Raw genomic sequence first — 27630 nt, 5'->3', positions numbered from 1 at the left:
TATTCTCAAAATATACCAAATATACTGCAAAAATACTAAAAATATACCGAATGGTGTATGTGGTGTATCGATATAGTACCGCATTCAAAATATACTATAGACGGTCAAAGCAACTAAGACCCCTAGTAAGTAGGCGTTTTTGCCCATACAAAAGTATTTATTTAATAACTTCGATAATTTTTATCTGATCGCAACCAAATTACGCTTGTTATTCGATTTTTTTGATTTGCGGGGGTGAAAGGGGGCGTGGCAAAAATTTGAAACAAACTTGATCTGCGTGCAAACATAGCAAATGTTGTCGTAAAAAAATTATAGCTCTATCTCTTATAGTCTCTGAGATCTAGGTGTTCAAACGGACAGACGGACAGACACATAGACCGACAGGCGGACATGGCTAGATCGTCTCGGCTGTTGACGCTGATCAAGAATATATATGCTTTATAGGGTCGGAGATGCCTCCTTCTACCTGTTACATACATTTCCTGTCGGCACAAAGTTATAATACCCTTCTACCCTATGGGTAGCGGGTATAAAAAAAACACTTCCAAAGAAATATATAATATGAATCAATATGTAAGCTAGGTGATGATGACGTTCAACATGGGTGGAATTTAATACATATTAACTTGTTATGTTGTGAATATATTTATTTAATCGTGAGCCTAAAGTGTTAATAAGACTATTTTTCTAGTGTATTTTCATAAAACCGGAACGGGTGATAAAGTGATTTGATGACAATACACTCACTCATATAAACGTACAAGTTGTCCTAAAAGATTGAGAGAGCAATACTACGAGTATGTTAACTCTCTTGAATAAAGTTCGTTAACTTGACAGTATGACAATATGTAAGTAATTTCTACAGATAATGTAAAACTTGTCAAAAAATATATAAAAGTAATATTTTGAAAGAAAAAGATTTCCAAATATGACAATCTTTTTCTTTCAAAATATCCCTCGCTGGCCGAATCGCGCAGTTTTTATCTTGATTGATCTTATACTTAAATGAAATACTTAGAACCACTTTATTATTATTATTAGATAAGTTAAAGTGACATTAAGTTGACAAGTCTATTATCATGTTGATTGTGCTTTAATTAAATTAAATGATTTATGTCAGTGTTCATGATTATGTGGCTTTAAGTCAAAAAATAACCCGCAACTTAATCCAAATGTTTTGAGTATCAACTTTGATACGCTTTAATTTGATTTCCGATTTCTATGAGTGGATTTATGAAAAGTTAATAATAGTAAACATTTTTACTTAATTATCATTAAAAATTTTGATAAATATATAAAAAGAGAGAAATAAAATATTATACGAATGTAGACGATTTATTATAGTTACACTCAAAGTTCTCTCAATGGGGCGCTCACACAATTTACCGATAATTTTCCCATTGGGAACTACTCGATTCAACGTAGTTCTCCATCGACTTAATATAAAGCCCCGTTCTAGCATCAATCGAGTGAGTATATCGTGTGCATTTGATCGGCGTTGGTCTTGTTATTAAAATAAAAAGTGTAATTTTAATAACGTCATAATCAGAAAAGATATATTATATAAGGAAAAGTGATTCAAAAATGAAGATTATATCATTTGAAGTGATAGTGGTATCGATGACAATTATCTGTATTGTCACGCCCACTTTGGGCGTGCTCGTTACACGATTGGAAGGTAGCAGTATTAAATGGAAATCAGGTTAAAACCGCATCTTTATTTATTAACTAACATAAGTTATTCATTAACTGGATTAAGTGATAAATAAACATATTTTTTTTGTAAGCGAATAAATATATACATAACATAAGTTGCGAAAACCGTGCTTCGGATTGGCAACTACAAAACTACAATACTGTTTTGCAGTTGTCAAATTTTGGAGCTACAAAATGGAAACACTAAATGGACATACATATATTAATGGATAACTAATATTTATCTAGGATAAGTCTAAATCATTAAATACTTTAATAACGCATAATACTAATATATTTTGTGCAGAGATTTTCTCGTTTAGTATTTCTATTTCTGATCATCAAAAGCACTTGAAATCATTTACATAATCGTATCATCATTTAAAATAACATCTAATTGTGAAAGAAACTCGACTTTTCCTAGTTTTTTATTTAATTTAAATGCATATGTATGAGCAAAAAAGCTTTATTCCTATTATCATATCAAGTTAGACGATTTATATAATATTATACAGATTCCCAAAGTCGACAGCACTGTTTTACTCCCGAGCCCTATCGAGGGACTTGTGTGGCACTCTGCGATTGCCCCCAGGTGACAGAAGTCTAACATTTTAGAGACAATCGCGTACGCACACAATATGTGCTCGCCTTGCACCGCAGAACATATATAATTTATTTGGCGAGTACTCTTTTTGAGATGTGTAGTTCCCAAATAAGTAGATCCAGCCCCAAATCCAACTATAACAAACCCAATACTAGCACCGACTTCAACAACAACAAGGACATACACAAATACTGTCGCCAAAATTAACAGTTCTAGCTATTGTAGTCTCTAAGATCTATCTATGTATGTTGGTATTCATATGAACAACACTATTTATACCCGCTACCCATAGGGTAGACGGGTATTATAACTTTGTGCCGGCAGGAAATGTATGTAACAGGTAGAAGAAAACATCTCTGACCCTACAAAGTATATATATTCTTGATCAGTGTCAACAGCCGAGACGATCTGGCAATGTCCCTCTGTCCTTCTGTCTGTCTGTCCGTCCGTCCGTATGAACACCTAAATCTCAGAGACTAAAAGAGATAGAGCTGTATTTTTTCGACAGCATTTGTTATGTTTGCACGCAGATCAAGTTTGTTTCAAATTTTTGCCACGCCCCCTTCCGTCCCTGCAAATAAAAAAAAAATCGAATAACAAGTGTAATTTTAAAGCTAGAGTTACAAATTTTGGTGTGTACAATAAAAAGTATATAATAAGTATAGTGATTCCTGAAAATTTAATTGCGATCAGATAAAAATTGTGGAAGTTATTAAAGAAATACTTTTGTATTGACAAAAACGCCTACTTAATGGGGGTTGCTTTGGTTGACAATCTGGTATATTGTGCCGTCTATGGTATATTTTGAATGCGGTACTATATTTATATACCACATATACCTTTTTGTATATTTTTAGTATTTTTGCAGCAGATTTGGTATATTTTGAGAATAATACCGCAAAATATATTGCTTTTATTCAAAATGGGTAACGGGATTAGATAAAACATAGGAAAAGACTTTAGGATGTTGATATGTATCTTTACAATATTTTGGAATACAATACATATTGATTAGAGAAGTTGTAGAAGAAATATATTTGACTGGGCAATCTGGTGTATTTTGAATGTATTACTATATGAATATACCAAATATATATATTAATAATATATTTTTAATAATAGTAATAATACCGCACTGTTTTGATTTAATTCAAAATGGGTAACGGATATCTCACAGTAGAGCACACTACACTTTAGATTTCTTATTTATTTTTTAATATTGTGTGGATGAGTCTCACCTAAGAAGAAATTAGACCATTCCTTGTTACTTTTTTAAGGTAAATACTTATTTCCATAACTAGTTTTTCTTTAATTATCATCGTCCGTTTGTATTCTTCAGGTACCCAAGGTGGAGAGCGGTGCATAACGCCCGAATTCTTAGAAGGGACTTGTGTGCGGCTCTCCGATTGCTCCCAGGAGAAAATTATAGTTGAAGGGTCAGAAGAAATGCGCGAATTGCACATCAGTTGTGGTACTCGCAAAGTCAACAGGGAACCAATTGTAAGGTATTAATCTATAAGAAATATCATTGATTTGGTAAATATTTCGTGTTCCCTTTCTTAGGTGTGTTGTACGAGACCATTAAAAGACCCTCCTTCAACAAGTACAACAACAACCACAACCATAACTCCAATACCAGAAACGACTTTAACAACCACAACACCGGAACCAACGTCAACCACATCAATCTCATCGCTTGTGGATCTTCGATCAAACAGTTGTCTATTAGTACCCGGAGTGTATGGCGAATGCATCGGTTGGTTGATTGTTAGATTTTAGCCATGAATACCAAACATCTTTTCATTTTTATTTTGCAGACATCAAGAGATGTCCGTCAATATTGAATCAGCTAAGGGAGAAGGGAAACGATCCTGTACTAGTCAAATTTATAAAAGCTTCGAATTTACTTTGTGACAACGTCGGCCAAAATGTCTGTTGTCCCACAGAGCCAGGTCCACGTCGCTTGCCCACTGAAAATGAGGGTTGTGGTGAACCAAACTTGGTCAGTTACAGGAGAATCGTGGGCGGCGATGAGGCAATGAAAGGTGCTTATCCATGGATCGCGCTGCTAGGGTATGGTGAAAGTTCCCTTTCGAACGTCAAATGTGGCGGAACTTTGATTACAGCCAGACATGTGGTGACAGCAGCTCATTGCATAAAGCACGATCTGTAAGTTGAGCTAGTCTTAAATTGTTCAGTATCAGCATAATATACGAGTGTTCAATTAGGTATTACAAAACTAGTGAGAAAGTTAAAACTTGAACAGTTCGAAAGTGGTATTAACGTTAAAAAATATACAAAAATGCAAAAGTTGGTGCGACAATAGACTATTACATTAGTATACTGTATACTATACTATACTATACTATACTATACTATACTATACTATACTATACTATACTATACTATACTATACTATACTATACTATACTATACTATACTATATACTGTATACTATACTATACTATGCTATATGTAAACAAGTAAGAAAGCTACAGTCGAGTGTACTCGACAGTGAGATACCCGCTACCCATTTTGAATAAAAGCAATATATTTTGCGGTATTTTTCTCAAAATATACCGAATATACTGCAAAAATACTAAAAATATTAAATTATATTTTTATTATTTTTGCAGAATATTCGGTTTTGAGGAAAATACCGCAAAATATAAATCTTTTATTCAAAATGTCGAGTACACTCGACTGTAGCTTTCTTACTTCTTTTATTATACATATAACATATAGTTGGAATATTAAATTAGTTTAGACTCTTTATTTTAGCTCGTTTGTGCGCCTCGGAGAGCACGATCTTTCTACCGACACTGACACTACGCACATGGACATCAACATAGTCAAGGTAAGTACTCTTCACTCCTCCACTTTATTTACTTTCCTTCTAATTAAGGGTTTGTCCTCTTAACAGAAGGTGTCCCATTCCAATTACAATAAGACAGACGGTCGCAGCGATATAGCGATGCTCTACTTGGAACGGAACGTAGAGTTTACAAATATAATGAAGCCCATTTGTTTGCCCAACTCTCCCAGCTTGCGTGCCAAGTCTTATGTGGATACAAACCCTATTGTCATTGGCTGGGGTAATACTCAAGAGTTTGGAAGAAGTGCAAAGATATTGCGTCAGCTAACGATACCCGTCCTGGAAAATTCAGTGTGCCAAAACAGTTATAAAGCAATGAATCTAAGCTTTAGCTTGAATCAATTCGATAAAGCCATTCTATGTGCTGGAATTTTAGCAGGCGGCCAAGACGCTTGCCAAGGGGACTCAGGTGGTCCGCTAATGATCTCCGAACAATTAGATAATGGTGAAATCAGATTCTATCTGATTGGAATTGTTGCCTATGGTTATGGTTGTGCCAGGCCAAATATACCTGGAGTCTATACGAGCACACAATACTTCATGGACTGGATAAACGATAAGGTGCGGGAGATGCCGTGAACTAGGACTGAAAGTTCGTTTGTGTAATCTATAAGCTTAAGTTTGAATTTATGTAAATAATAATTATACTGAAGCGCATTTCTAGTATTTACATAAACTGTGTGCCTCTTTGTTTTGGCTCCAATCTGCCAATATCTTAAATAAGCTGCAGGTGCCCGTTTGGGAAAATGTCTTTTGCCGAGAAATTTATTGAATCGTAGTTTTACTGAGGATCAGTAAGCTATGTGATGATGACGTAGCTGGCTGGCTAGCATTTAATATATATTAACTTGTTATGCTGAAAATATTTTACTAAAATCGTGAGCTTAAAGTATTTATAAAACTATTTTTCTAGTGTATTTTCATAAAACCGAAACGGGTGATAAAGTTGTTTGATTACAATACACTCTCTCATATAAAAGCTGTCGTAAAAGATTGAGAGAGCAATTTACTACGAGTATGTTAACTCTCTTGAGTAAGCTTCGTTAACTCGACAGTGTAACAGTATGTAAGTAATTTCTACAGAAATTATAAAACCTGTCAAATAATATAATATGGGAATATAAAGAACGTAAGATTGTCATTTTCGGAGTAATCACACTCGCTGGGGATTATTTTAATTTCACTCAGAATTAATCAATTGATTTAAAATTACTATTACAATTACATTTGTGCTGATTGAGGTTTTGTAATCTGTCTATTCGACGCGAATCGCTCTTATCTTGATCGATCTAACATTTTAATCAAATACTTAGAACCACTTTATCCCCATCAAATGTTAAACACACGCATTAGTTGCGTTAACTTAAGTTGTCGGCAAATTTATTATCATTTTGATTGTGCTTAAATTAAATTAAATGATTTATATCCTAGATAATTTGGCTTTAAGTCAACTAATAACCTGCAACTTAATCCAAATATTTTGGGTATTAACTTTGGTACGCTTTAGTTTGAAAATATTAGTCACAGTCCAATTTCTGTAACGGCTTTTTTGAAAAGTGAAAAATGGTAACAATTTCTACATGATGATCATTAAAATTGTTTGCTGAATAAAGAAAATGTGACTTATTATTTAATGTGAAATAAAATATTATATATATATGTATACGATTTATTATAGTTACACTCAAAGTTCTCTCAATGGCGCTCTCACACAATTTACCGATAATTTTCCCATTGGGAACTACTCGTTTCAACGTAGTTCTCCATCGACTTAATATAAAGCCCCGTTCTAGCATCAATCGAGTGAGTATATCGTGCGCATTTGATCGGCGTCGGTCTTGTAATTGAAATTAAAAGTGCAATTTTAATAACGTCCTAATCAGAAAAGATATATTATATAAAAGTGATTCAAAAATGAAGATTATATCATTTGAAGTGATTGTGTTATCGATGACAATTATCTGTATTGTCACGCCCACTTTGGGGCAGTTCGTTGGACGATTTGAAGGTACCAGTATTAAACGGAAATCAGCTTCCAACTCATCTTTATTTAGTCATCAACCGGATTATAAATTATTATACCTGCTACCCGACCCTATAAAGTATATATATTCTTGAACAGCATCAATACTCGAGACGATCTAGCCATGTCCGTCTGTTCTTCTGTCTGTCTGTCCGTCTGTTCGTATGAACACCTAGATCGCAGAGACTATTAGAGATAGAGCTATAATTTTTTTTTACGACAGCATTTTTTATGTTTGCACGCAGATGAAGTTTATTTCAAATTTTTGGTACGCCGACTTCCGTCCCCGCAAATCAACAAAAATATAATAAAAAGCGTAATTTTAAAGCTAAAGTCGCTACAATAATAACTTACTAGGCGTCTTATATGCTTTGGATGACAATCTGACATATTTTGCAGTCTTTAGTATATCTTGAATATACAGTACTACAGGAGTACTTTTAGTATTTATACCCGCTACCCATAGGGTAGAAGGGTATTATAACTTTGTGCCGGCAGGAAATGTATGTAACAGGTAGAAGGAGGCATCTCCGACCCTATAAAGTATATATATTCTTGATCAGCGTCAACAGCCGAGACGATATAGCCATGTCCGTCTGTCCGTCTGTGTGTCTGTCCGTCTGTCCGTATGAACACCTAGATCGCAGAGACTATTAGAGATAGAGCTATAATTTTTTTTTACGACAGCATTTTTTATGTTTGCACGCAGATGAAGTTTATTTCAAATTTTTGGTACGCCGACTTCCGTCCCCGCAAATCAACAAAAATGTAATAAAAAGCGTAATTTTAAAGCTAAAGTCGCTACAATAATAACTTACTAGGCGTCTTATATGCTTTGGATGACAATCTGACATATTTTGCAGTCTTTAGTATATCTTGAATATACAGTACTACAGGAGTACTTTTAGTATTTATACCCGCTACCCATAGGGTAGAAGGGTATTATAACTTTGTGCCGACAGGAAATGTATGTAACAGGTAGAAGGAGGCATCTCCGACCCTATAAAGTATATATATTCTTGATCAGCGTCAACAGCCGAGACGATATAGCCATGTCCGTCTGTACGTCTGTGTGTCTGTCCGCCTGTCCGTCTATGTGTCTGTCCGTCTGTCCGTATGAACACCTAGATCTCAGAGACTATAAGAGATAGAGCTATAATTTTTTTTCGACAGCATTTGTTATGTTTGCACGCAGATCAAGTTTGTTTCAAATTTTTGCCACGCCCACTTCCGCCCCTGCAAATCAAAAAAATCGAATAACAAGCGTAATTTTAAAGCTAGAGTTACGAATTTTGGTATATACAGTAATAACTATAGTAGTTATGATCCCTAAAAATTTAGTTGCGATCAGAAAAAAATTGTGGAAGTAATTAAAGAAATACTTTTGTATGGGCAAAAACGCCTACTTACTAGGGTCTGAGTTGCTTTGGCTGAAAATCTGGTATATTGTGCCGTCTATGGTATATTTTGAATGCGGTACTATATCGATATACCACATATACCATTTGGTATATTTTTAGTATTTTTGTAGTATATTTGGTATATTTTGAGAATAATACCGCAAAATATATTGCTTTTATTCAAAATGGGTAGCGGGTATCTCACAGTCGAGCACACTCGACTGTAGTTGTCTTACTTGTTTTTTTTTTTTCGTTTCGTCATAGATAAGTGAACATACAAGTATTTGCAGTGCTGCTTGTAAGCCAATAAATATATAAAATGCTACCGGTTTATAGACATGTTAGAAAGCGAATATAATCATTTATATATTCTTATTATCATTTTTAATTATAAGTAGCTGCATGTCATTGTAAATAGAAGATACTTGTTTCTTCTTTTGTTTAAATACATATGAAAGTTCAAAAAATCTTTGTTCCTATTATCATCTGAAGTTAGGGAATTTACTATATATTACACAGATTCCCAAAGTCGACAGCAGTGCTTCACGCCCGAACAAATTCGAGGGACTTGTATGGCACTCAGCGATTGCCCCCAGGTGACAGAAGTCTACAATTCTACAGACGATAGCGTAGGCACAGAACATGTGCTCTTCTTGCACCGCAATTGTGGATCGCGGAGTGTCAACGGGGATCCAATTGTAAGGGATTAATCTATCATATATATAATTTACTTATTCGCGTACTCTTCTTTAGGTCTGTTGTACGAGATCCACGACGAAGTCCCAGATAGATCCAACCCCAAATCCAGATATAACAAACTTAATACTATCACAGATTTCAACAACACCAAGGACACACACAAGTACTGTCGTCAAAATTAATAGTTCTAGCTATTATAGTCTCTAAGATCTACCTAGGCTAGGTTGTGAACCGTGAAGAAGATTTTTCCTTCTGTATACGGACACAATGTTATAAAACACTTCTGCAAAACTAATTTACGTAATAGGAAAGTTAAGCAAATTCCGATTCAGATAAATAAATAGGAAAATACTACAGGATATAGGCATGTATCTTGTAAATATCTTGAGATACAATAAATATTAGTCAGAGTTATTAAATATTTTGAGCTATTTGATATTAGTAATATCAATATATTATCAGAATTAAACAAGTAAGAAAGCTACAGTCGAGAGTGCTCGACTGTGAGATACCCGCTACCCATTTTGAATAAAAGCAATATATTTTGCGGTATTATTCTCAAAACATACCAATTATACTACAAACATACTAAAAATATATTTTGGGTATTATTATAAAAAATATAGCAAATATACTAAAAATACTAAAAAATATACCACATGGTATATTTGGTATATCGATATAGTACCGCATTCAAAATATACCATAGACGGCACAATATACCAGATTGTCGGCCAAAGCAAATTAGACCCCTAGTAAGTAGGCGTTTTTGCCCATACAAAAGTATTTCTTTAATAACTTCGACAATTTTTATCTGATCGCAACCAAATTTTCAGTCTGTCCGTCTGTCCGTCCGTCCGTATGAACACCTAGATCTCAGAGACTATAAGAGATAGAGCTATAATTTTTTTTCGACAGCATTTGTTATGTTTGCACGCAGATCAAGTTTGTTTCAAATTTTTGCCACGCCCTCTTCCGCCCCCGTAAATCAAAAAAATCGAATAACAAGCGTAATTTAAAAGCAAGAGTTGCGGATTTTGGTATAAACAATAATAACTATAGTATTTATGATCCCTGATTTGGTTGCGATCAGATAAAAATTGTGGAAGTTATTAAAGAAATACTTTTGTATGGGCAAAAACGCCTACTTACTAGGGGTCTAATTTGCTTTGGCCGACAATCTGGTATATTGTGCCGTCTATGGTATATTTTGAATGCGGTACTATATCGATATACCAAATATACCATGTGGTATATTTTTTTAGTATTTTTAGTATATTTGCTATATTTTTTATAATAATACCCCAAAATATATTTTTAGTATGTTTGTAGTATAATTGGTATGTTTTGAGAATAATACCGCAAAATATATTGCTTTTATTCAAAATGGGTAGCGGGTATCTCACAGTCGAGCACTCTCGACTGTAGCTTTCTTACTTGTTTCTTTTCTTATCATCGCCAATTCATGTTCTCATGATTCCCGAGGAGGTCAGCAGTGTCTCACGCCCGAACACCATCTTGGGACTTGTGTGGCGCTCAGCCATTGCCACCAGTTGACAGTAGTCTACAATTTTAGATACGATCGCGTAGGCACACAGTATGTGCTCGCCTTGCACCACAGTTGTGGAACGCGAAGTGTCAACGGAGTACCAATTGTAAGGGATTAATCTATAAGAAATATCATTGATTTGGCTAATATATTGCGTTCTCTTGTTTAGGTATGTTGTACAAGACCAAGCACAACAACAACGACAACAATACTTCCAATACCAGAAGCGACCTCAACAACAACAACAACCACAACACCACAACCAACCTCAACAACCACAACAACCAGAAAACCAGAACAAACCTCATCCACATCAATCTCACCGCCTATAGATCTTCGGTTAAACAGTTGTCTATTGTCACCCGGAGTATATGGAGAATGCATCGGTTGGTTAATTGTTATATTTTAGCCATGAATACCAAACATCTTTTGATTTTTATTTTGCAGACATCAAGAGATGTCCCTCCATATTTAATCAGCTAAAGGCTAAGGGAAACGATCCTGAACTAGTCAAATTTATAAAAGCTTCGAATTTACTTTGTGACAACGTCGGCCAAAATGTCTGTTGTCCCACAGAGCCAGCTCCACGTCGCTTGCCCACTGAAAAAGAGGGTTGTGGTGAACCAAACTTGGTCAGTTTTAGGAAAATCGTAGGCGGCGATGAGGCAGTGAAAGGTGCTTATCCATGGATCGCACTGCTAGGATATGGTGATAGTTCTCTTTCGATCTTCAAATGTGGAGGAACTTTGATTACGGCCAGACATGTGGTGACAGCAGCTCATTGCATAAAGGATAATCTGTAAGTTAAACTAGTCTTAAGTTGTTCAGTATCAGCATAATATACGAGTGTTCAAGAAGTTCATTAGGTATTACAAAATTAGTGAGAAAGTTAAAAGTTCAACAGCTCGAAAGTGGTATTAACGTTATAAAATATACAAAAATACAAAAGTTGGTGCAACAATATACTATTACATTAGTATAGTATATACTATACTACATGTAAAAAACACCAACCACGAATCTCTTCCAATCTGCCATACCAATAAATACTAAAATATACCATATAGTACATTAGGTTTAAAACTCTTTTATAAAGTTTGTGATTTTTGATGAGTAATTTTATTTATTTTATTTTAGGTCGTTTGTGCGCCTCAGAGAGCACGATCTTTCTACCGACACTGACACTACGCACATGGACATCAACATAGTCAAGGTATTCCTCACTCCTCAACTTTATTTACTTTCCTTCTAATTAAGAGTTTCTTCCTCTTAACAGAATGTGTCCCATTCCAATTACAATAAGACAGACGGTCGCAGCGATATAGCGATGCTTTACTTGGAACGGAACGTGGATTTTACAGATATAATGAAGCCCATTTGTTTGCCCAACTCTCCCAGCTTGCGTGCCAAGTCTTATGTGGATACAAACCCCATTGTCATTGGCTGGGGTAATACTCAAGAGTCTGGAAGAAGTGCAAAGATATTGCGTCAGCTAACGATACCCATCCTGGAAAATTCAGTGTGCCAAAACAGTTATAAAGCATTGAATTTAAGCTTTAGCTTGAATCAATTCGATAAAGCCATTCTATGTGCTGGCACTTTAGCAGGCGGCCAAGACGCTTGCCAAGGGGACTCAGGTGGTCCGCTAATGATCTCCGAACAATTAGATAATGGTGAAATCAGATTCTATCTGATTGGAATTGTTGCCTATGGTTATGGTTGTGCCAGGCCAAATATACCTGGAGTCTATACGAGCACACAATACTTCATGGACTGGATAAACGATAAGGTGCGGGAGATGCCGTGAACTAGGACTGAAAGTTCGTTTGTGTAATCTATAAGCTTACGTTTGAATTGATGTAAATAATAAATTTACTGAAGCGCATTTCTAATATTTACATAAACTGTGTTCCTCTTTGTCTTGGCTCCAATCTGCCAATATCTTTAATGAGCTGCAGGTGCCCGTTTGGGAAAAGTCGTTTGCGAAGAAAGTTATGCCAAACTGTATCGTAGTTTTTGAGGATCAGTTTGATAGCGCCAATTTCCCCCGGTGTGTAACTAGCATATTATTACGTCAGTTCAATGTCCGTAATATAATTTAAAACCATTTTGGCATGTTGTTTATTATCGCTGAACTGAACGTGATGTAATCCCTAACTCAAAGGCCTTAAAGTTTCTTGAAAAGTTTTGAAAATAGACAGCCTTAGCTACAGACAAGTATGGTAAGAAAGCTATCAGTCACCCATTTTGAATAAAACCAAAATATTGCGGTATTAATTTTAAAATATGTATAACAAATTAATATACCACAAAAATATAAAAAATATTCCAACGGATAGCTATGTAAGCTATGTGATGATGATGTTCAACCTGGCTAGCATTTAATATATATTAATTTGTTATGCTAAGAATTTATTTTTTTAATCGTGAGCCTAAAGTATTTATAAAACTATTTTTCTAGTGTATTTTTCAAAAACCGGAACGGGTGATAAAGTTGTTTGATGACAATACACTCACTCATATAAAAGTACAAGTTGTCGTGAAAGATTGAGAGAGCAATTTACTACAAGTATGTTAACTCTCTTGAGTAAGCTTCGTTAACTCGACAGTGTAACAGTATGTAAGTAATTTCTACAGAAATTATAAAACCTGTCAAATAATATAATACAGGAATATAAAGAACGTAAGATTGTCATTTTCGGAGTAATCACACTCGCTGGGGATTATTATACCCGCTACCCATAGGGTAGAAGGGTATTATAACTTTGTGCCGACAGGAAATGTATGTAACAGGTAGAAGGAGGCATCTCCGACCCTATAAAGTATATATATTCTTGATCAGCGTCAACAGCCGAGACGATCTAGCCATGTCCGTCTGTGTGTCTGTCCGTCTGTCCGTCTATGTGTCTGTCCGTCTGTCCGTATGAACACCTAGATCTCAGAGACTACAAGAGATAGAGCTATAATTTTTTTTCGATATTATTTGTTATGTTTGCACGCAGATCAAGTTTGTTTCAAATTTTTGCCACGCCCACTTCCGCCCCCGAAAATCAAAAAAATCGAATAACAAGCTTAATTTTAAAGCTAGAGCGAATTTTGGTATATACAATAATAACTATAGTAGTTATGATTCCTGAAAATTTGGTTGCGATCAGATAAAAATTGTGGAAGTTATTATTATTGTATGGGCAAAAACGCCTACTTACTAGGCGTCTTAGTTGCTTTGGCTGACAATCTGGTATATTTTGCCGTCTATGATATATTTTGAATGCGGTATTATATCGATATACCAAACATACCATTTGGTATATTTTTAGTATTTTTGCAATATATTTGGGTATATTTTGAGAATAATACCGCAAAATATGTTGCTTTTATTCAAAATGGGTAGCGGGTATCTTACAGTCGAGTACACTCGACTGTAGCTTTCTTACTTGTTTTAATTTCACTCAGAATTAATCAATTGACATAAAATTACTATTACAATTACATTTGTGCTGATTGAGTCAATCGTTCTAATCTTGATAGATCTGATATTTTAATCAAATAATTTGAACCAATTTATCCCCATGAAATGTTAAACCCATTTATTATCATTTTGATTGTGCTTAAATTAAATTAGATGATTTACATATATCCTAGATAATTTGGCTTTAAGTCAACTTATAACCTGCAACTTTATCCAAATGTTTTGGGTATTAACTTTGGTACGCTTTAGCTTGATAATATTAATTACTGTGAAATAAAATATTATACATACATATGTATACGATTTATTGTAGTTTCATGCAAAGTTCTCTCAGTGGCGCTCTCACACAATTTACCGATAATTTTCCCATTGGGAACTACTCGATTCAACGTAGTTCTCCATCGACTTAATATAAAGCCCCGTTCTAGCATCAATCGAGTGAGTATATCGTGTGCATTTGATCGGCGTTGGTCTTGTTATTGAAATTAAAAGTGCAATTTTAATAACGTCCTAATCAGAAAAGATATATTATATAAAAGTGATTCAAAAATGAAGATTATATCATTTGAAGTGATTGTGTTATCGATGACAATTATCTGTATTGTCACGCCCACTTTGGGCGTGTTTTATGAACCATTGGAAAATACCAGTATTAAACGGCAATCAACTTACAACCTAATCTTTATTTATTAATTAACATAATTTAATCATCAACCGGATTAAGTGCAGGAAAATGATTTATTCTTTCATTCCGTCATAGAAAAGTGAACATATTTTCAGTGCAGTTTACAAGCGAATAAATATATAAGTTGTGAAAACTGTGCTTTGGATTGGCAATTTCTGGTTTAGTATTTCTATTTGCTTAATTCAAGTATATATGATATACAAGATCCGATGTACAAGTCGGGACAATAGTTGTCAATCGATTCGTTCGCCTGAATGGCTGACCATCAAAAGCGCTTGCAATAATTTATATAGTATAATCTTATAATCATTTCCAATAACACCTCATTGTGAAAGAAACTTGACTTTTCCTAGTTTTTTATTTCATTTAAATGCATATGTATGTGCAACAGGTTTGTTTCTATTATCATATCAAGTTTATATAATATTGTACAGATTCTCAAAGTCGACAGCAGTGCTTCTCTTTTTGCATAGTGACAAATCTGACTGAACCAGATAAAAAGGAAAAGACTCTAGGATGTAGGCATGTACTATATCTTGAAAATATTTTAGAATATACGAGTAATAAATATTAGTAAGGGTTCTGTGTGTCCGTATAAAACGGTGGTCCGTATAAAACGACAATTAGAGATAGATATACTTGTATAATTTTTGTTGACAGCATTTGTTACGTTTGCCCTCAGATGACGTTCTGTTTTCTGTTTGCCACGACCACTTCCGCCACGAAATCAACAAAAATCGAATAACTAGCCTAAGCTAGAGTAGCGATTTTTGGTACATACAATAATAACTATTGATTTACAGTAATAATTTACAATAATAAGTAGAGTATTTGGTTGCGATCAGATAAAAATTGTGGAAGTTATATTAGAAATACATTTGAATGGGCAAAATGGACTACTATAATCGAGACTTAGTTGCTTTGTCTGCCAATCTGATTTAATTTAAATGCATTACTAAACCAATATATCAAACCTAACGTATAATATATTTTAAGAATATTAATTTGATATATTTTAAAAATAATTCCGCACTGTTTTGATTTCATTGAAAATGGGTAACGGGTATCTCACAGTCGAGCACACATGGTCGTAGCTTTCTTACTGATTTTTTAATAGTGTGTTGATGAGTCTCGCCTAAGAAGAAATTAGACCATTACCTATCTCTTTTTTAAGGTAAATACTTATTTCCATAAGTAGTTTTTCTTTAATTTTCATCGCCCGTTTGTATTCTTCAGGTACCCAAGGTGGAGAGCGGTGCATAACGCCCGAATTCTTAGAAGGGACTTGTGTGCGGCTCTCCGATTGCAACCAGGAGAAAATTATAGTTGAAGGGAACCTTCTTGAATTGCGCATCAGTTGTGGTACTCGCGAAGTCAACAGGGAACCAATTGTAAGGTATTAATCTATAAGAAATATCATTGATTTGGTAAATATTTCGTGTTCCCTTCTCTAGGTGTGTTGTACGAGACCATTAAAAGACCCTCCTTCAACAAGTACAACAACAACCACAACCATAACTATAATACCAGAAACGACTTTAACAACCACAACCCCGGAACCAACGTCAACCACATCAATCTCATCGCTTGTGGATCTTCGATCAAACAGTTGTCTATTAGTACCCGGAGTGTATGGCGAATGCATCGGTTGGTTGATTGTTAGATTTTACCCATGAAAACCAAACATCTTTTCATTTTTATTTTGCAGACATCAAGAGATGTCCGTCAATATTGAATCAGCTAAGGGAGAAGGGAAACGATCCTGTACTAGTCAAATTTATAAAAGCTTCGAATTCACTTTGTGACAACGTCGGCCAAAATGTCTGTTGTCCCACAGAGCCAGGTCCACGTCGCTTGCCCACTGAAAAAGAGGGTTGTGGGGAACCAAACTTGGTCAGTTATAGGAGAATCGTGGGCGGCGATGAGGCAATGAAAGGTGCTTATCCATGGATCGCACTGCTAGGATATGGTGATATTTCCCTTTCGAAATTCAAATGTGGCGGAACTTTGATTACAGCCAGACATGTGGTGACAGCAGCTCATTGCATAAAGCACGATCTGTAAGTTGAGCTAGTCTTAAGTTGTTCAGTATCAGCATAATATACGAGTGTTATACTATACTATATGTAAAAAACACCAAAAACGAATCACTTCCAATCTGCCATACCAATAAATACTAAAATATACCACAAAGTACATTAAGGTATAAAACATACCATTGGAGCGGCAACAAAGAAAAATTTTGTTTTGTAAATTTGTGTCCAAATTTTTTATATACATATATACATATATTTTTTAATGATATTTTTAATGAGAGCCATTGGAAGAATTAAAGTTTAAATATAATTTATTTTTGTCGTTATTCATAAACTCTTGTACTTTAATTTTATAAAGTTTGCGATTTTTGATGAGTTTAGTTTTATGAAATTTATTTTAGGTCGTTTGTGCGCCTCGGAGAGTATGATCTTTCTACCGACACTGACACTACGCACATGGACATCAACATAGTCAAGGTAATTACTCTTCACTCCTCCACTTTATTTAATTTGCTTCTAATTAAGGTTTCTTCCTCTTAAAAGAATGTCTCCCATTCCAATTACAATAAGACAGACGGTCGCTGCGATATAGCGATGCTTTACTTGGAACGGAACGTGGAGTTTACAGATATAATGAAGCCCATTTGTTTGCCCAACTCTCTCAGCTTGCGTGCCAAGACTTATGTGGATACAAACCCCATTGTCATTGGCTGGGGTAATACTCAAGAGTCTGGAAGAAGTGCAAAGATATTGCGTCAGCTAACGATACCCGTCCTGGAAAATTCAGTGTGCCAAAACAGTTATAAAGCAATGAATCTAAGCTTTAGCTTGAATCAATTCGATAAAGCCATTCTATGTGCTGGAATTTTAGCAGGCGGCCAAGACGCTTGCCAAGGGGACTCAGGTGGTCCGCTAATGACCTCCGAGCAATTAGATAATGGTGAAATCAGATTCTATCTGATTGGAATTGTTGCCTATGGTTATGGTTGTGCCAGGCCAAATATACCTGGAGTCTATACGAGCACACAGTACTTCATGGACTGGATAAACGATAAGGTGCGGGAGATGCCGTGAACTAGGACTGAAAGTTCGTTTGTGTAATATACTTGTATGTTACATGCAGTAGCTTAATTTTGAATTGATGTAAATAATAATTATACTGAAGCGCATTTCTAATATTTACATAAACTGTGTTCCTCTTTGTTTTGGCTCCAATCTGCCAATATCTTAAATGAGCTGCAGATAACCGTTTGGGAAAATGTCGTTTGCCGAGAAAGTTATTGAATCCTAATTTTACTGAGGATCAGTTTGATAGCGCCAATTTCCCCCGGTGTGTAACTAGCATATTATTACGTCAGTTCAATGTCTGTAATATAATTTAAAACCTTTTGGTTATTATCGCTGAACTGAACGTGATGTAATCCCTAACTCAAAGGTCTCAAAGTTTCTTGAAAAGTTTTGAAAATAGACAGCCTTAACTACAAAGAAGTAAACAAGCTACCTGCCACCCATTTTGAATAAAAGCAAAATATTGTGATATAAATTTTAAAAAATAACATATTAATATACCACAAAAATATAAAAATTATTCCAACGGATAGCTATGTGATGATGACGTTCAACCTGGCTAGCATTTAATATACATATATTTACTTGTTATGCTAAAAATATTTTACTAAAATCGTGAGCTTAAAGTATTTATAAAACTATTTTTCTAGTGTATTTTTCATAAAACCGGAACGGTTTATTACAATACACTCTCTCATATAAAAGTACAAGATGTCGTAAAAGATTGAGAGAGCAATTTACTACGGATATGTTAACTCTCTTGAGTAAAGTTCGTTAACTTGACACTGTAACAGTATGTAAGTAATTTCTACAGAAATTATAAAATCTGTCAAATAATATAATATAGGAATGTAAGATTGTCATTTTCGAAGTAATCACACTCGCTGGGGATTATTTTAATTTCACTCAGAATTAATCAATTGATTAAACCTAAAGATTTTCTACGCGAATCGCTCTTAGGATGATCGCTCTGACATCAAATGTTAAACACACGCATTAGCTGCGTTAACTTAAGTTGTTGGCAAATTTATCATCATTTTGATTGTGCTTAAATTAAATTAAATGATTTATATCCTAGATAATTTGGCTTTAAGTCAACTAATAACCTGCAACTTAATCCAAATATTTTGGGTATTAACTTTGGTACGCTTTAGTTTGAAAATATTAGTCACAGTCCAATTTCTGTAAGGACTTTTTTGAAAAGTGAAAAATGGTAACAATTTCTACATGATGATCATTAAAATTGTTTGCTGAATATATAAAATGCGACTTATTAATTACTGTGAAATAAAATATTATACATACGATTTATTGTAGTTACACTCAAAGTTCTCTCAATGGCGCTCTCACACAATTTACCGATAATTTTCCCATTGGGAACTACTCGTTTCAACGTAGTTCTCCATCGACTTAATATAAAGCCCCGTTCTAGCATCAATCGAGTGAGTATATCGTGCGCATTTGATCGGCGTCGGTCTTGTTATTGAAATTAAAAGTGCAAGTTTAATAACGTCATAATCAGAATAGATTCAGAGATTGCAATTCTATTAGTGTTTAGTCATATAAGTAAGAGAGATTCAAAAATGATGATTAGATCATTTGAAGTGATTGTATTATCAATGTCAATTATCTCTATTGCCGCGCCCGCTTTGGGGCAGTTCTTTGGACGATTGGAAGGTACCAGTATTAAACGGAAATCAGCTTACAACTCATCTTTATTTAGTCATCAACCGGATTAAAAATTTTTATACCCGCAACCCATAGGGTAGAAGGGTATTATAACTTTGTGGAGGCATCTCCGAGCCTATAAAGTATATAAATATATTTTTGAACAGCATCGATACTCGAGACGATCTAGCCATGTCCGTCTGTCCGTATGAAACACTAGAGATACTTAGACTTTTTCGACAACATTTTTGATGTTTGCACGGAGATGAAGTTTGCTTCAAATTTTTGCTACGCCCACTTCCGTCCCCGTAAATAAACAAAAATCGAATAAAAAGTGTAATTTTAAAACTAGAGTCGCTACAATAATAACTTACTAGGGGTCTTATATGCTTTGGATGACAATCTGGCATATTTTGCAGTCTATAGTATATCTTGAATGTAGTTTTACTACAGGGGTACTTTTAGAATTTTTATACCCGCTACCCATAGGGTAGAAGGGTATTATAACTTTGTGCCGACAAGAAATGTATGTAACAGGTAGAAGGAGGCATCTCCGACCCTATAAATTATATATATTCTTGATCAGCGTCAACAGCCGAGACGATCTAGCCATGTCCGTCTGTCCGTCTGTGTGTCTGTCCGTCCGTCCGTATGAACACCTAGGTCTCAGAGACTATAAGAGATAGAGCTATAATTTTTTTCGACAGCATTTGCAATGTTTGCACGCAGGTCAAGTTTGTTTCAAATTTTTGCCACGCCCACTTTCGCCCCCGCAAATCAAAAAATCGAATAACAAGCGTAATTTTAAAGCATAAGCTGCGAATTTTGGTACATACAATAATTACTATAGTAGTTATGATTCATAGAAATTTGGTTGCGATCAGATAAAAATTGTGGAAGTTATTAAAGAAATTCTTTTGTATGGGCAAAAACGCCTACTTACTAGGGGTCTGAGTTGCATAGACGGCACGTCTATGGTATATTTTGAATGGTGTAATATATCGATATACCAAACATACCATTTGGTATATTCTTAGTATTTTTTAGTATATTTGCAGTATATTCGGTATATTTTGAGAACAATCCCGCAAAATATATTGCTTTTAATCAAAGCGGGTATATCACAGTCGAGTACACTCGACTGTAGCTTTCTTACTTGTTTAAAGTATTTTTGTGGCATATTATTGTAGTATATTTTGAAAATATTACTGTAATATTTTGATTTTATTCAAAATGGATAGTGGGTTTCTCACAGTCCAGCACACTCGACTGTAGTTATCTTACTTGTTTTTTTTTTCGTTTCGTCATAGATAAGTGAACATATTTGCAGTGCTGCTTGTTAGCCAATAAATATATAAAATGCTACCGGTTTATATACATGTTAGAAAGCGAATATAATCATTTATATATTCTTATTATCATTTTTAATTATAAGTAGCATGTCATTGCATGTCATTGTAAATAGAAGAAACTTGTTTCTTCTTTTATTTAAATACATATGTAAGTTCAAAAAATCTTTGTTCCTATTATCATCTCAAGTTAGGGGATTTACTATATATTACACAGATTCCCAAAGTCGACAGCAGTGCTTGACGCCCGAACACTATCTAGGGACTTGTGTGGCGCTCATCGATTGCCCCCAGGTGTCAGAAGTCTACAATTTTAGAGACGATCGCGTAGGCACACAATATGTGCTCGCCTTGCACCGCAGTTGTGGAACGCGGAGTGTCAACGGGGAACCAATTGTAACGGATTGTAATCTATCACATATGTATATAATTTACTTATTCGCGTACTCTTCTTTAGGTCTGTTGTACGAGATCCACGTCGAAGTCCCAGATAGATCCAACCCCAACTCCAGATATAACAAACATAATACTATCACTGACTTCAACAACACCAAGGACACACACAAGTACTGCCGCCAAAATTAATAGTTCTAGCTAGTATAGTCTCTAAGATCTAACTAGGCTAGGCTGTGAACCCTGAAGAAGATTTTTCCTTCTGTATAGTGACACAATGTTATAATACAATTCTGCAAAAATAATCTATGTAATAGGAAAGTTTAGCAAATTCCGATTCAGGAAAAGACTCCAGGATGTAGGCATGTATCTTGTAAATATCTTGAGATACAATAAATATAAGTCAGAGTTATTAAATATTTTGAGCTATTTGATATTAGTAATATCAATATCAATTAATATCAGAATTAAAAAAATATTTTTTGAAGATTGGTTTCGTTCTCCAGATAGTAGTTTGATACCTAATTTTCTTTTTCTATTACCATATTCTTCTCTCTTTCCGTATTAAAACCAGCTGGAATCTTTCTTTTATTATTTTCTTTTCCACCTATGAATAAATTAGACCATTACTTGTTACTTTTTAAATGTTAATATTATCATCTTAAGTTAGGGGATTTATATTACACAGATTCCCAAAGTCGACAGCAGTCCTTCACGCATGAATACTGTCGAGGAACTTGTGTGGCGCTCAGCTATTGCCCCCAGGTGACAGAAGTCTACAATTTTGGAAACGATCGCGCAGGCACACAATATGTGCTCTTCTTGCACCGCAGTTGTGGATCGCGGAGTGTCAACGGGGATCCAATTGTAAGGGATTAATCTATAAGAAATATCATTGATTTGGCTAATATATTGTGTTCTCTTGTTTAGGTATGTTGTACAAGACCAAGCACAACAACAACGACAACAATACTTCCAATATCAGAAGCGACCTCAACAACAACAACAACCACAACACCACAACCAACCTCAACAACCAGAAAACCAGAACAAACCTCAACCACGTCAATCTCACCGCCTATAGATCTTCGGTTAAACAGTTGTCTATTGTCACCCGGAGTATATGGAGAATGCATCGGTTGGTTAATTGTTATATTTTAGCCATGAATACCAAACATCTTTTGATTTTTATTTTGCAGACATCAAGAGATGTCCGTCCATATTGAATCAGCTAAAAGCTAAGGGAAACGATCCTGAACTAGTCAAATTTATAAAAGCTTCGAATTTACTTTGTGACAACGTCGGCCAAAATGTCTGTTGTCCCACAGAGCCAGCTCCACGTCGCTTGCCCACTGAAAAAGAGGGTTGTGGTGAACCAAACTTGGTCAGTTTTAGGAAAATCGTAGGCGGCGATGAGGCAATGAAAGGTGCTTATCCATGGATCGCACTGCTAGGATATGGTGATAGTTCCCTTTCGATCTTCAAATGTGGAGGAACTTTGATTACGGCCAGACATGTGGTGACAGCAGCTCATTGCATAAAGGATAATCTGTAAGTTGAGCTAGACTTGAATTGTTATTCCTTAATCCTTATTTTTATACCCGGTACCCATTGACTATTGTAACTTTGTGCCTTCAGTAAGGTGGAAGAATTTATTTTGTATGAGCAAAAACGTCTACATAGTTGCTTAAGCTTACAATCTGGTATATTTATATCAATATACCTAATATAGACTTTAGTATATTTTAGTATTTTTTCTTATTTGTTCTACATCAACATTATTAATTCAAGAAGTTGATTAGATGTTACAACAAACTAGAAAGTTAAAATAGTTTGAAAGTGGTATTAACGTTAATATATATATTATATATTATATATTATATATATATATTATATATTATTTATTATATATTATATATTATTTATTATTTATTATATATTATATATTATATATTGTATATTATATTATATATCATTATTAAAATCTACCATACCAATAAATACTAAAATATACCGAATAGGAAATTTGTTATAAAAATATACCATAACAGCAGCAGCTGCAGATTTCTTCAATAGAAAAATGTTTCGTGAATAACATCTAAGTTTTTGTATCCACATTTTGTAATTATTCGCATATAATATATTTATACCCGCTACCCATAGGGTAGAAGGGTATTTTATAACTTTGTGACGGCAGGAAATGTATGTAACAGGTAAAAGGAGGCATCTCCGACCCTAAAAAGAATATATATTCTTGATCAGCGTCAACAGCCGAGACGATCTAGCCATGTCCGTCTGTCTGTCTGTCTGTCCGTCCGTCCGTATGAAGGACTAGATCTCAGAGACTATAAGAGATAGAGCTATAATTTTTTTTCGACAGCATTTGTTATGTTTGCACGCAGATCAAGTTTGCTTCAAATTTTTGCCATGCCCCCTTCCGCCCCCGAAAATCAAATAAAATGGAATAACAAGCGTAATTTTAAAGCTAGAGTTGCGAATTTTGGTATATACAATAACTACTATAGTAGGTATGATTCCTGAAAATTACGATCAGATTAAAATTGTCGAAGTTATTAAAGAAATACTTTTGTATGGGCAAAAACGCCTACTTACTAGGGGTCTTAGTTACTTTGGCTGACAATCCGTCTATGGTATATTTTCAATGCGGTACTATATCGATATACAAAATATACCGCTTGGTATATTTTTTAGTATTTTTGCAGAATATTCGGTATATTTTGAGAAAAATACCGCAAAATATAAATCTTTTATTCAAAATGGGTAGCGGGTATCTCACAGTCGAGTATACTCGACTGTAGCTTTCTTACTTGTGTTATTATATATAGTTGGAATATTAAATTAGTTTAGACTCTTTATTTTAGCTCGTTTGTGCGCCTCGGAGAGCACGATCTTTCTACCGACACTGACACTACGCACATGGACATCAACATAGTCAAGGTAAGTACTTTTTACTCCTCCACTTTATTTACTTTGATTCTAATTAAGGTTTCTTCCTCTTAAAAGAATGTGTCCCATTCCAATTACAATAAGACAGACGGTCGCAGCGATATAGCGATGCTTTATTTGGAACGCAACGTGGAGTTTACAAATATAATGAAGCCGATTTGTTTGCCCAACTCTCCCAGCTTGCGTGCCAAGTCTTATGTGGATACAAACCCCATTGTCATTGGCTGGGGTAATACTCAAGAGTTTGGAAGAAGTGCAAAGATATTGCGTCAGCTAATGATACCCGTTTTGGAGAATTCAGTTTGCCAAAACAGTTACAAAGCATTGAATCTAAGCTTTAGCTTGAATCAATTTGATAAAGCCATTCTATGTGCTGGCACTTTAGCTGGTGGCGAAGACTCTTGCCAAGGGGACTCAGGTGGTCCGCTAATGACATCCGAGCAATTAGATAATGGTGAAATCAGATTCTATCTTATTGGAATTGTTGCCTATGGTTATGGTTGTGCCAGGCCAAATTCACCCGGAATCTATACGAGCACACAATACTTCATGGACTGGATAAACGATAAGGTGCGGGAGATGTCATGAACTGAAACTGAAAGTTCGTTTGTCTAATCTATATGCAGTAGCTTACATTCGAATTGATGTAAATAATAATTATACTGAAGCGCATTTCTAATATTTACATAAACTGTGTTCCTCTTTGTCCTTGGCTTTGTTCTCATGACCTCAACGCGATTTAATCCCTGCGCCGAATGCTTGGACGCAGCACCTTTAAGACTTATGCAAATAGGGGCAAAAGAAAGAGAAGAGTTCGGTTCGCTTCGCTTCGGTTCGGTTCGGTTCATCAATCATGCTTGGTAATGATCTCGCCAAGACATTGAGGGGTTGTTCAACCTAAAGGGTAAATGCGTGTACTCCAGACATGAGCTGCATTTAAATTGTATGTTAGTAAGACACACAAAAGAAATTAAATATAATGTGCGGTCTTCTATTGCATCTTTTGGCGCCAACTACAGATTTGGTATAGCTGCATTTCCCTTACTGATTGTCCTACAAAGCCGCATATTGTCTATCTATTGTAGGTGGATCCTTTTAGCTTGAATACAATCACGCAGATGCTCGAAGGTCAGTTCCCCTAACACTTTAGTTGAATTTTCAATTAAGCTGACAAATCACAATATTATTTCTATTTATCATCAGGATTAAATTTGCATATGAAATTAGAAATTTGCATGCGAAACACGATTTGCGATTTCACTAAAGAATGGTTGGGGTAAGGGTGTAAATTTCTTCATTAGCTGAAATATCCTTATTGACAGCATTTGCGAAAAAGGCATAGGATCGCAGGGTCACAGGGTTGCTCTGATTGCGAAATAACATTAGTAAGATCGGCATCAGCATCAACAGTCAAGAGGCTTACAATGGAAAAACCCACAAATCGTAGATCACAAATAAAAACACAATTGAGGAGGGCGCAAAACAGACCGCAATTGTTTGCCCATTGTTAGTCGAACAATTCCGAGAGTAATTCGCAAATCGAGTCAATTGATAGTGAGTGTTAAAATTGAAGAAGTGCATGCTCCCCATAAGTCAAGTAAAGTAATTGATAGATTTGCAATGATAAATACCAAAAATGTTTAATATTCTTTTTCAAGTTTTCTGAGTTCTTTTAATAATGTTCTCATTTAAAGTATGTAATCATCATAAATGTGTTGAGATTTGGTTTATTTTTTTATATTTGCGACCCCTGTGTTGTTAAGGTTTTTTAAATATGCTGAACAGATTCTTCACTTAATAAAGCATGAAAAAAAAGGAAAAACACTCTGAAAGTAATACTTTATTCAACTGTACCAAATTGATTCATGACTCCTAAGAAGCAACACAGGTGACCAGTCCAAAAAGTTGTTCATCTTTCTTTACAGTTCAGCGACAAGGTGAGCGAGTTATTAGCATCACAACATCATGATCATTTGTGTTCACTTTGATCATTATGAGTAACCAATATTCTTTACATTCTTTCTGCAGGGGATTCCAGTGGACCGCATGCGATGCTGCAGGTCAGTTTCGCATCAATGACTCATTACTAAATTCTGTAACCAGTTTTGGGTCAACTTTTGATTAGCCCGGTTCCCCTCAAGGTGGTTTGGTTTGTTTGCACTGCACTAATTGGATCGAGGGGAACTCTTAAAACGGAAGCCAAAAACAATGTGTGCGATTCATTCGCAAATTGTTTACACAAGCAACTTTTAAGTTTATATCATGCTCATGCCTAAAGTTTAAAAGCCAATGTTAACTTTCTTTATGGTATTTTGAATAAAGTATATAACATATTTATAATTTATAAAAATTAGAAAGAGTCTTGAATTAAATATAAATTTTGATCAAGATAAATTTAGCATGTTTCTTATGGAATTGGGCTCGTTTTTAAATGGCCAAAGGATAAAAAATAAGGGAAACATTTAAAATCCAAATAATATTTACGAATATCCCTTTTTAACTGCAGAATATGTTAATTACAACGGCACGCGTGTCACTTTATAAATACTTTGCTTAAGCATCTTAATAGAAGTATAATGAGAATTAATGGAAATGACAAAATTGAGTTGCTGCTCAAAACCGGAAAGTGCATTTAATTATTATATTAGTACATTAAACAATTCTAGGTAAAAGTACAGATGTTGTCATAAAATAGACAAGTGTGTTACGACAACTATTTGGATTAAAGTCCGCCAACTCAATGGGTGGGCGTAGTATTAGTAATGAAACTATAGTAAATGGAATGACTTGAAGCCGGAATCAGGATCAGGAATAACCGATAGTCAGCACCTTGGCGACATTCCAAAAAGATATTCGTCATCGCCTTTAGAATTAACAATTCTTTTGGAGCGATTGCATTGAACGCATAACAATTGGGCGGTAAACTATTCGGAATTCCAGGCAGATGCCATTGCAACTACATCGATGACGAAAGCTATTCTAATCTATCAATCATTTTTAACTATTTGTACACTGACTGCAAATGCATTTTGCAATTGTAATCATAAACACTTTTAAAACACACATTCCAATCTACAATTAAGCTGTCTAGGCAAAGTGACAACTTCATAAATTCTACCGACAACCGAACTGAGTCTGTTTAAAATAACA

At 34.9% G+C, this 27630-nt stretch overlaps 3 protein-coding genes across 11 annotated transcripts; all 3 read left to right on the top strand.

The window, feature by feature from the left end:
• Window positions 1–1565: 1565 nt before the first annotated feature.
• LOC117566840 (venom serine protease Bi-VSP-like) lies at window positions 1566–25068 on the top strand. 7 transcript variants are annotated; one of them, XM_034246425.2, is made up of 8 exons: window positions 19562–19780; window positions 21338–21516; window positions 21578–21686; window positions 22202–22380; window positions 22444–22651; window positions 22713–23064; window positions 24396–24471; window positions 24538–25068. In XM_034246425.2, exons 1-8 carry the CDS (start codon window positions 19687–19689, stop codon window positions 25066–25068), a joined length of 1728 nt encoding a protein of 575 aa, XP_034102316.1. In that variant the 5' UTR covers window positions 19562–19686. The 7 variants fall into 7 exon arrangements, with proteins under 7 accessions (XP_051861748.1, XP_051861747.1, XP_051861749.1 ...); XM_052005784.1 differs by having other exon boundaries at window positions 22184–22380; XM_052005788.1 differs by lacking the exons at window positions 19562–19780; window positions 21338–21516; window positions 21578–21686; window positions 22202–22380; window positions 22444–22651 and adding exons at window positions 1566–1702; window positions 16236–16390; window positions 16454–16646.
• LOC117566844 (venom protease-like) lies at window positions 3869–5830 on the top strand (the record flags this gene model as incomplete). Its single annotated transcript, XM_034246435.2, has 4 exons — window positions 3869–4055; window positions 4117–4468; window positions 5081–5156; window positions 5223–5830. Coding segments are annotated over 4 exons (1146 nt in total), but the record flags the coding sequence as incomplete, so codon positions are not given.
• LOC117566841 (venom serine protease Bi-VSP-like) lies at window positions 7001–25150 on the top strand. Of its 3 annotated transcripts, XM_052005791.1 has the most exons (9): window positions 7003–7182; window positions 9117–9295; window positions 9351–9459; window positions 10782–10951; window positions 11015–11231; window positions 11293–11644; window positions 11983–12058; window positions 17579–18091; window positions 25051–25150. In XM_052005791.1, the coding sequence occupies exons 1-9, from the start codon at window positions 7089–7091 to the stop codon at window positions 25066–25068; spliced, it is 1728 nt and encodes a 575-aa protein (XP_051861751.1). In that variant the 5' UTR covers window positions 7003–7088; the 3' UTR covers window positions 25069–25150. The 3 variants fall into 3 exon arrangements, with proteins under 3 accessions (XP_051861750.1, XP_051861751.1, XP_034102318.1); XM_052005790.1 differs by lacking the exons at window positions 11293–11644; window positions 11983–12058; window positions 25051–25150 and adding exons at window positions 16708–17059; window positions 17437–17512 and having other exon boundaries at window positions 7001–7182; window positions 17579–18140; XM_034246427.2 differs by lacking the exons at window positions 17579–18091; window positions 25051–25150 and adding an exon at window positions 12122–12725 and having other exon boundaries at window positions 7005–7182.
• Window positions 25151–27630: the final 2480 nt, after the last annotated feature.

Source organism: Drosophila albomicans, chromosome 3 (assembly GCF_009650485.2).
Source record: "Drosophila albomicans strain 15112-1751.03 chromosome 3, ASM965048v2, whole genome shotgun sequence".
Lineage (NCBI taxonomy): Eukaryota > Metazoa > Arthropoda > Insecta > Diptera > Drosophilidae > Drosophila > Drosophila albomicans.
Note: the sequence above shows the minus strand (reverse complement) of the source record. Positions and strands in the feature narration are given on the sequence as shown.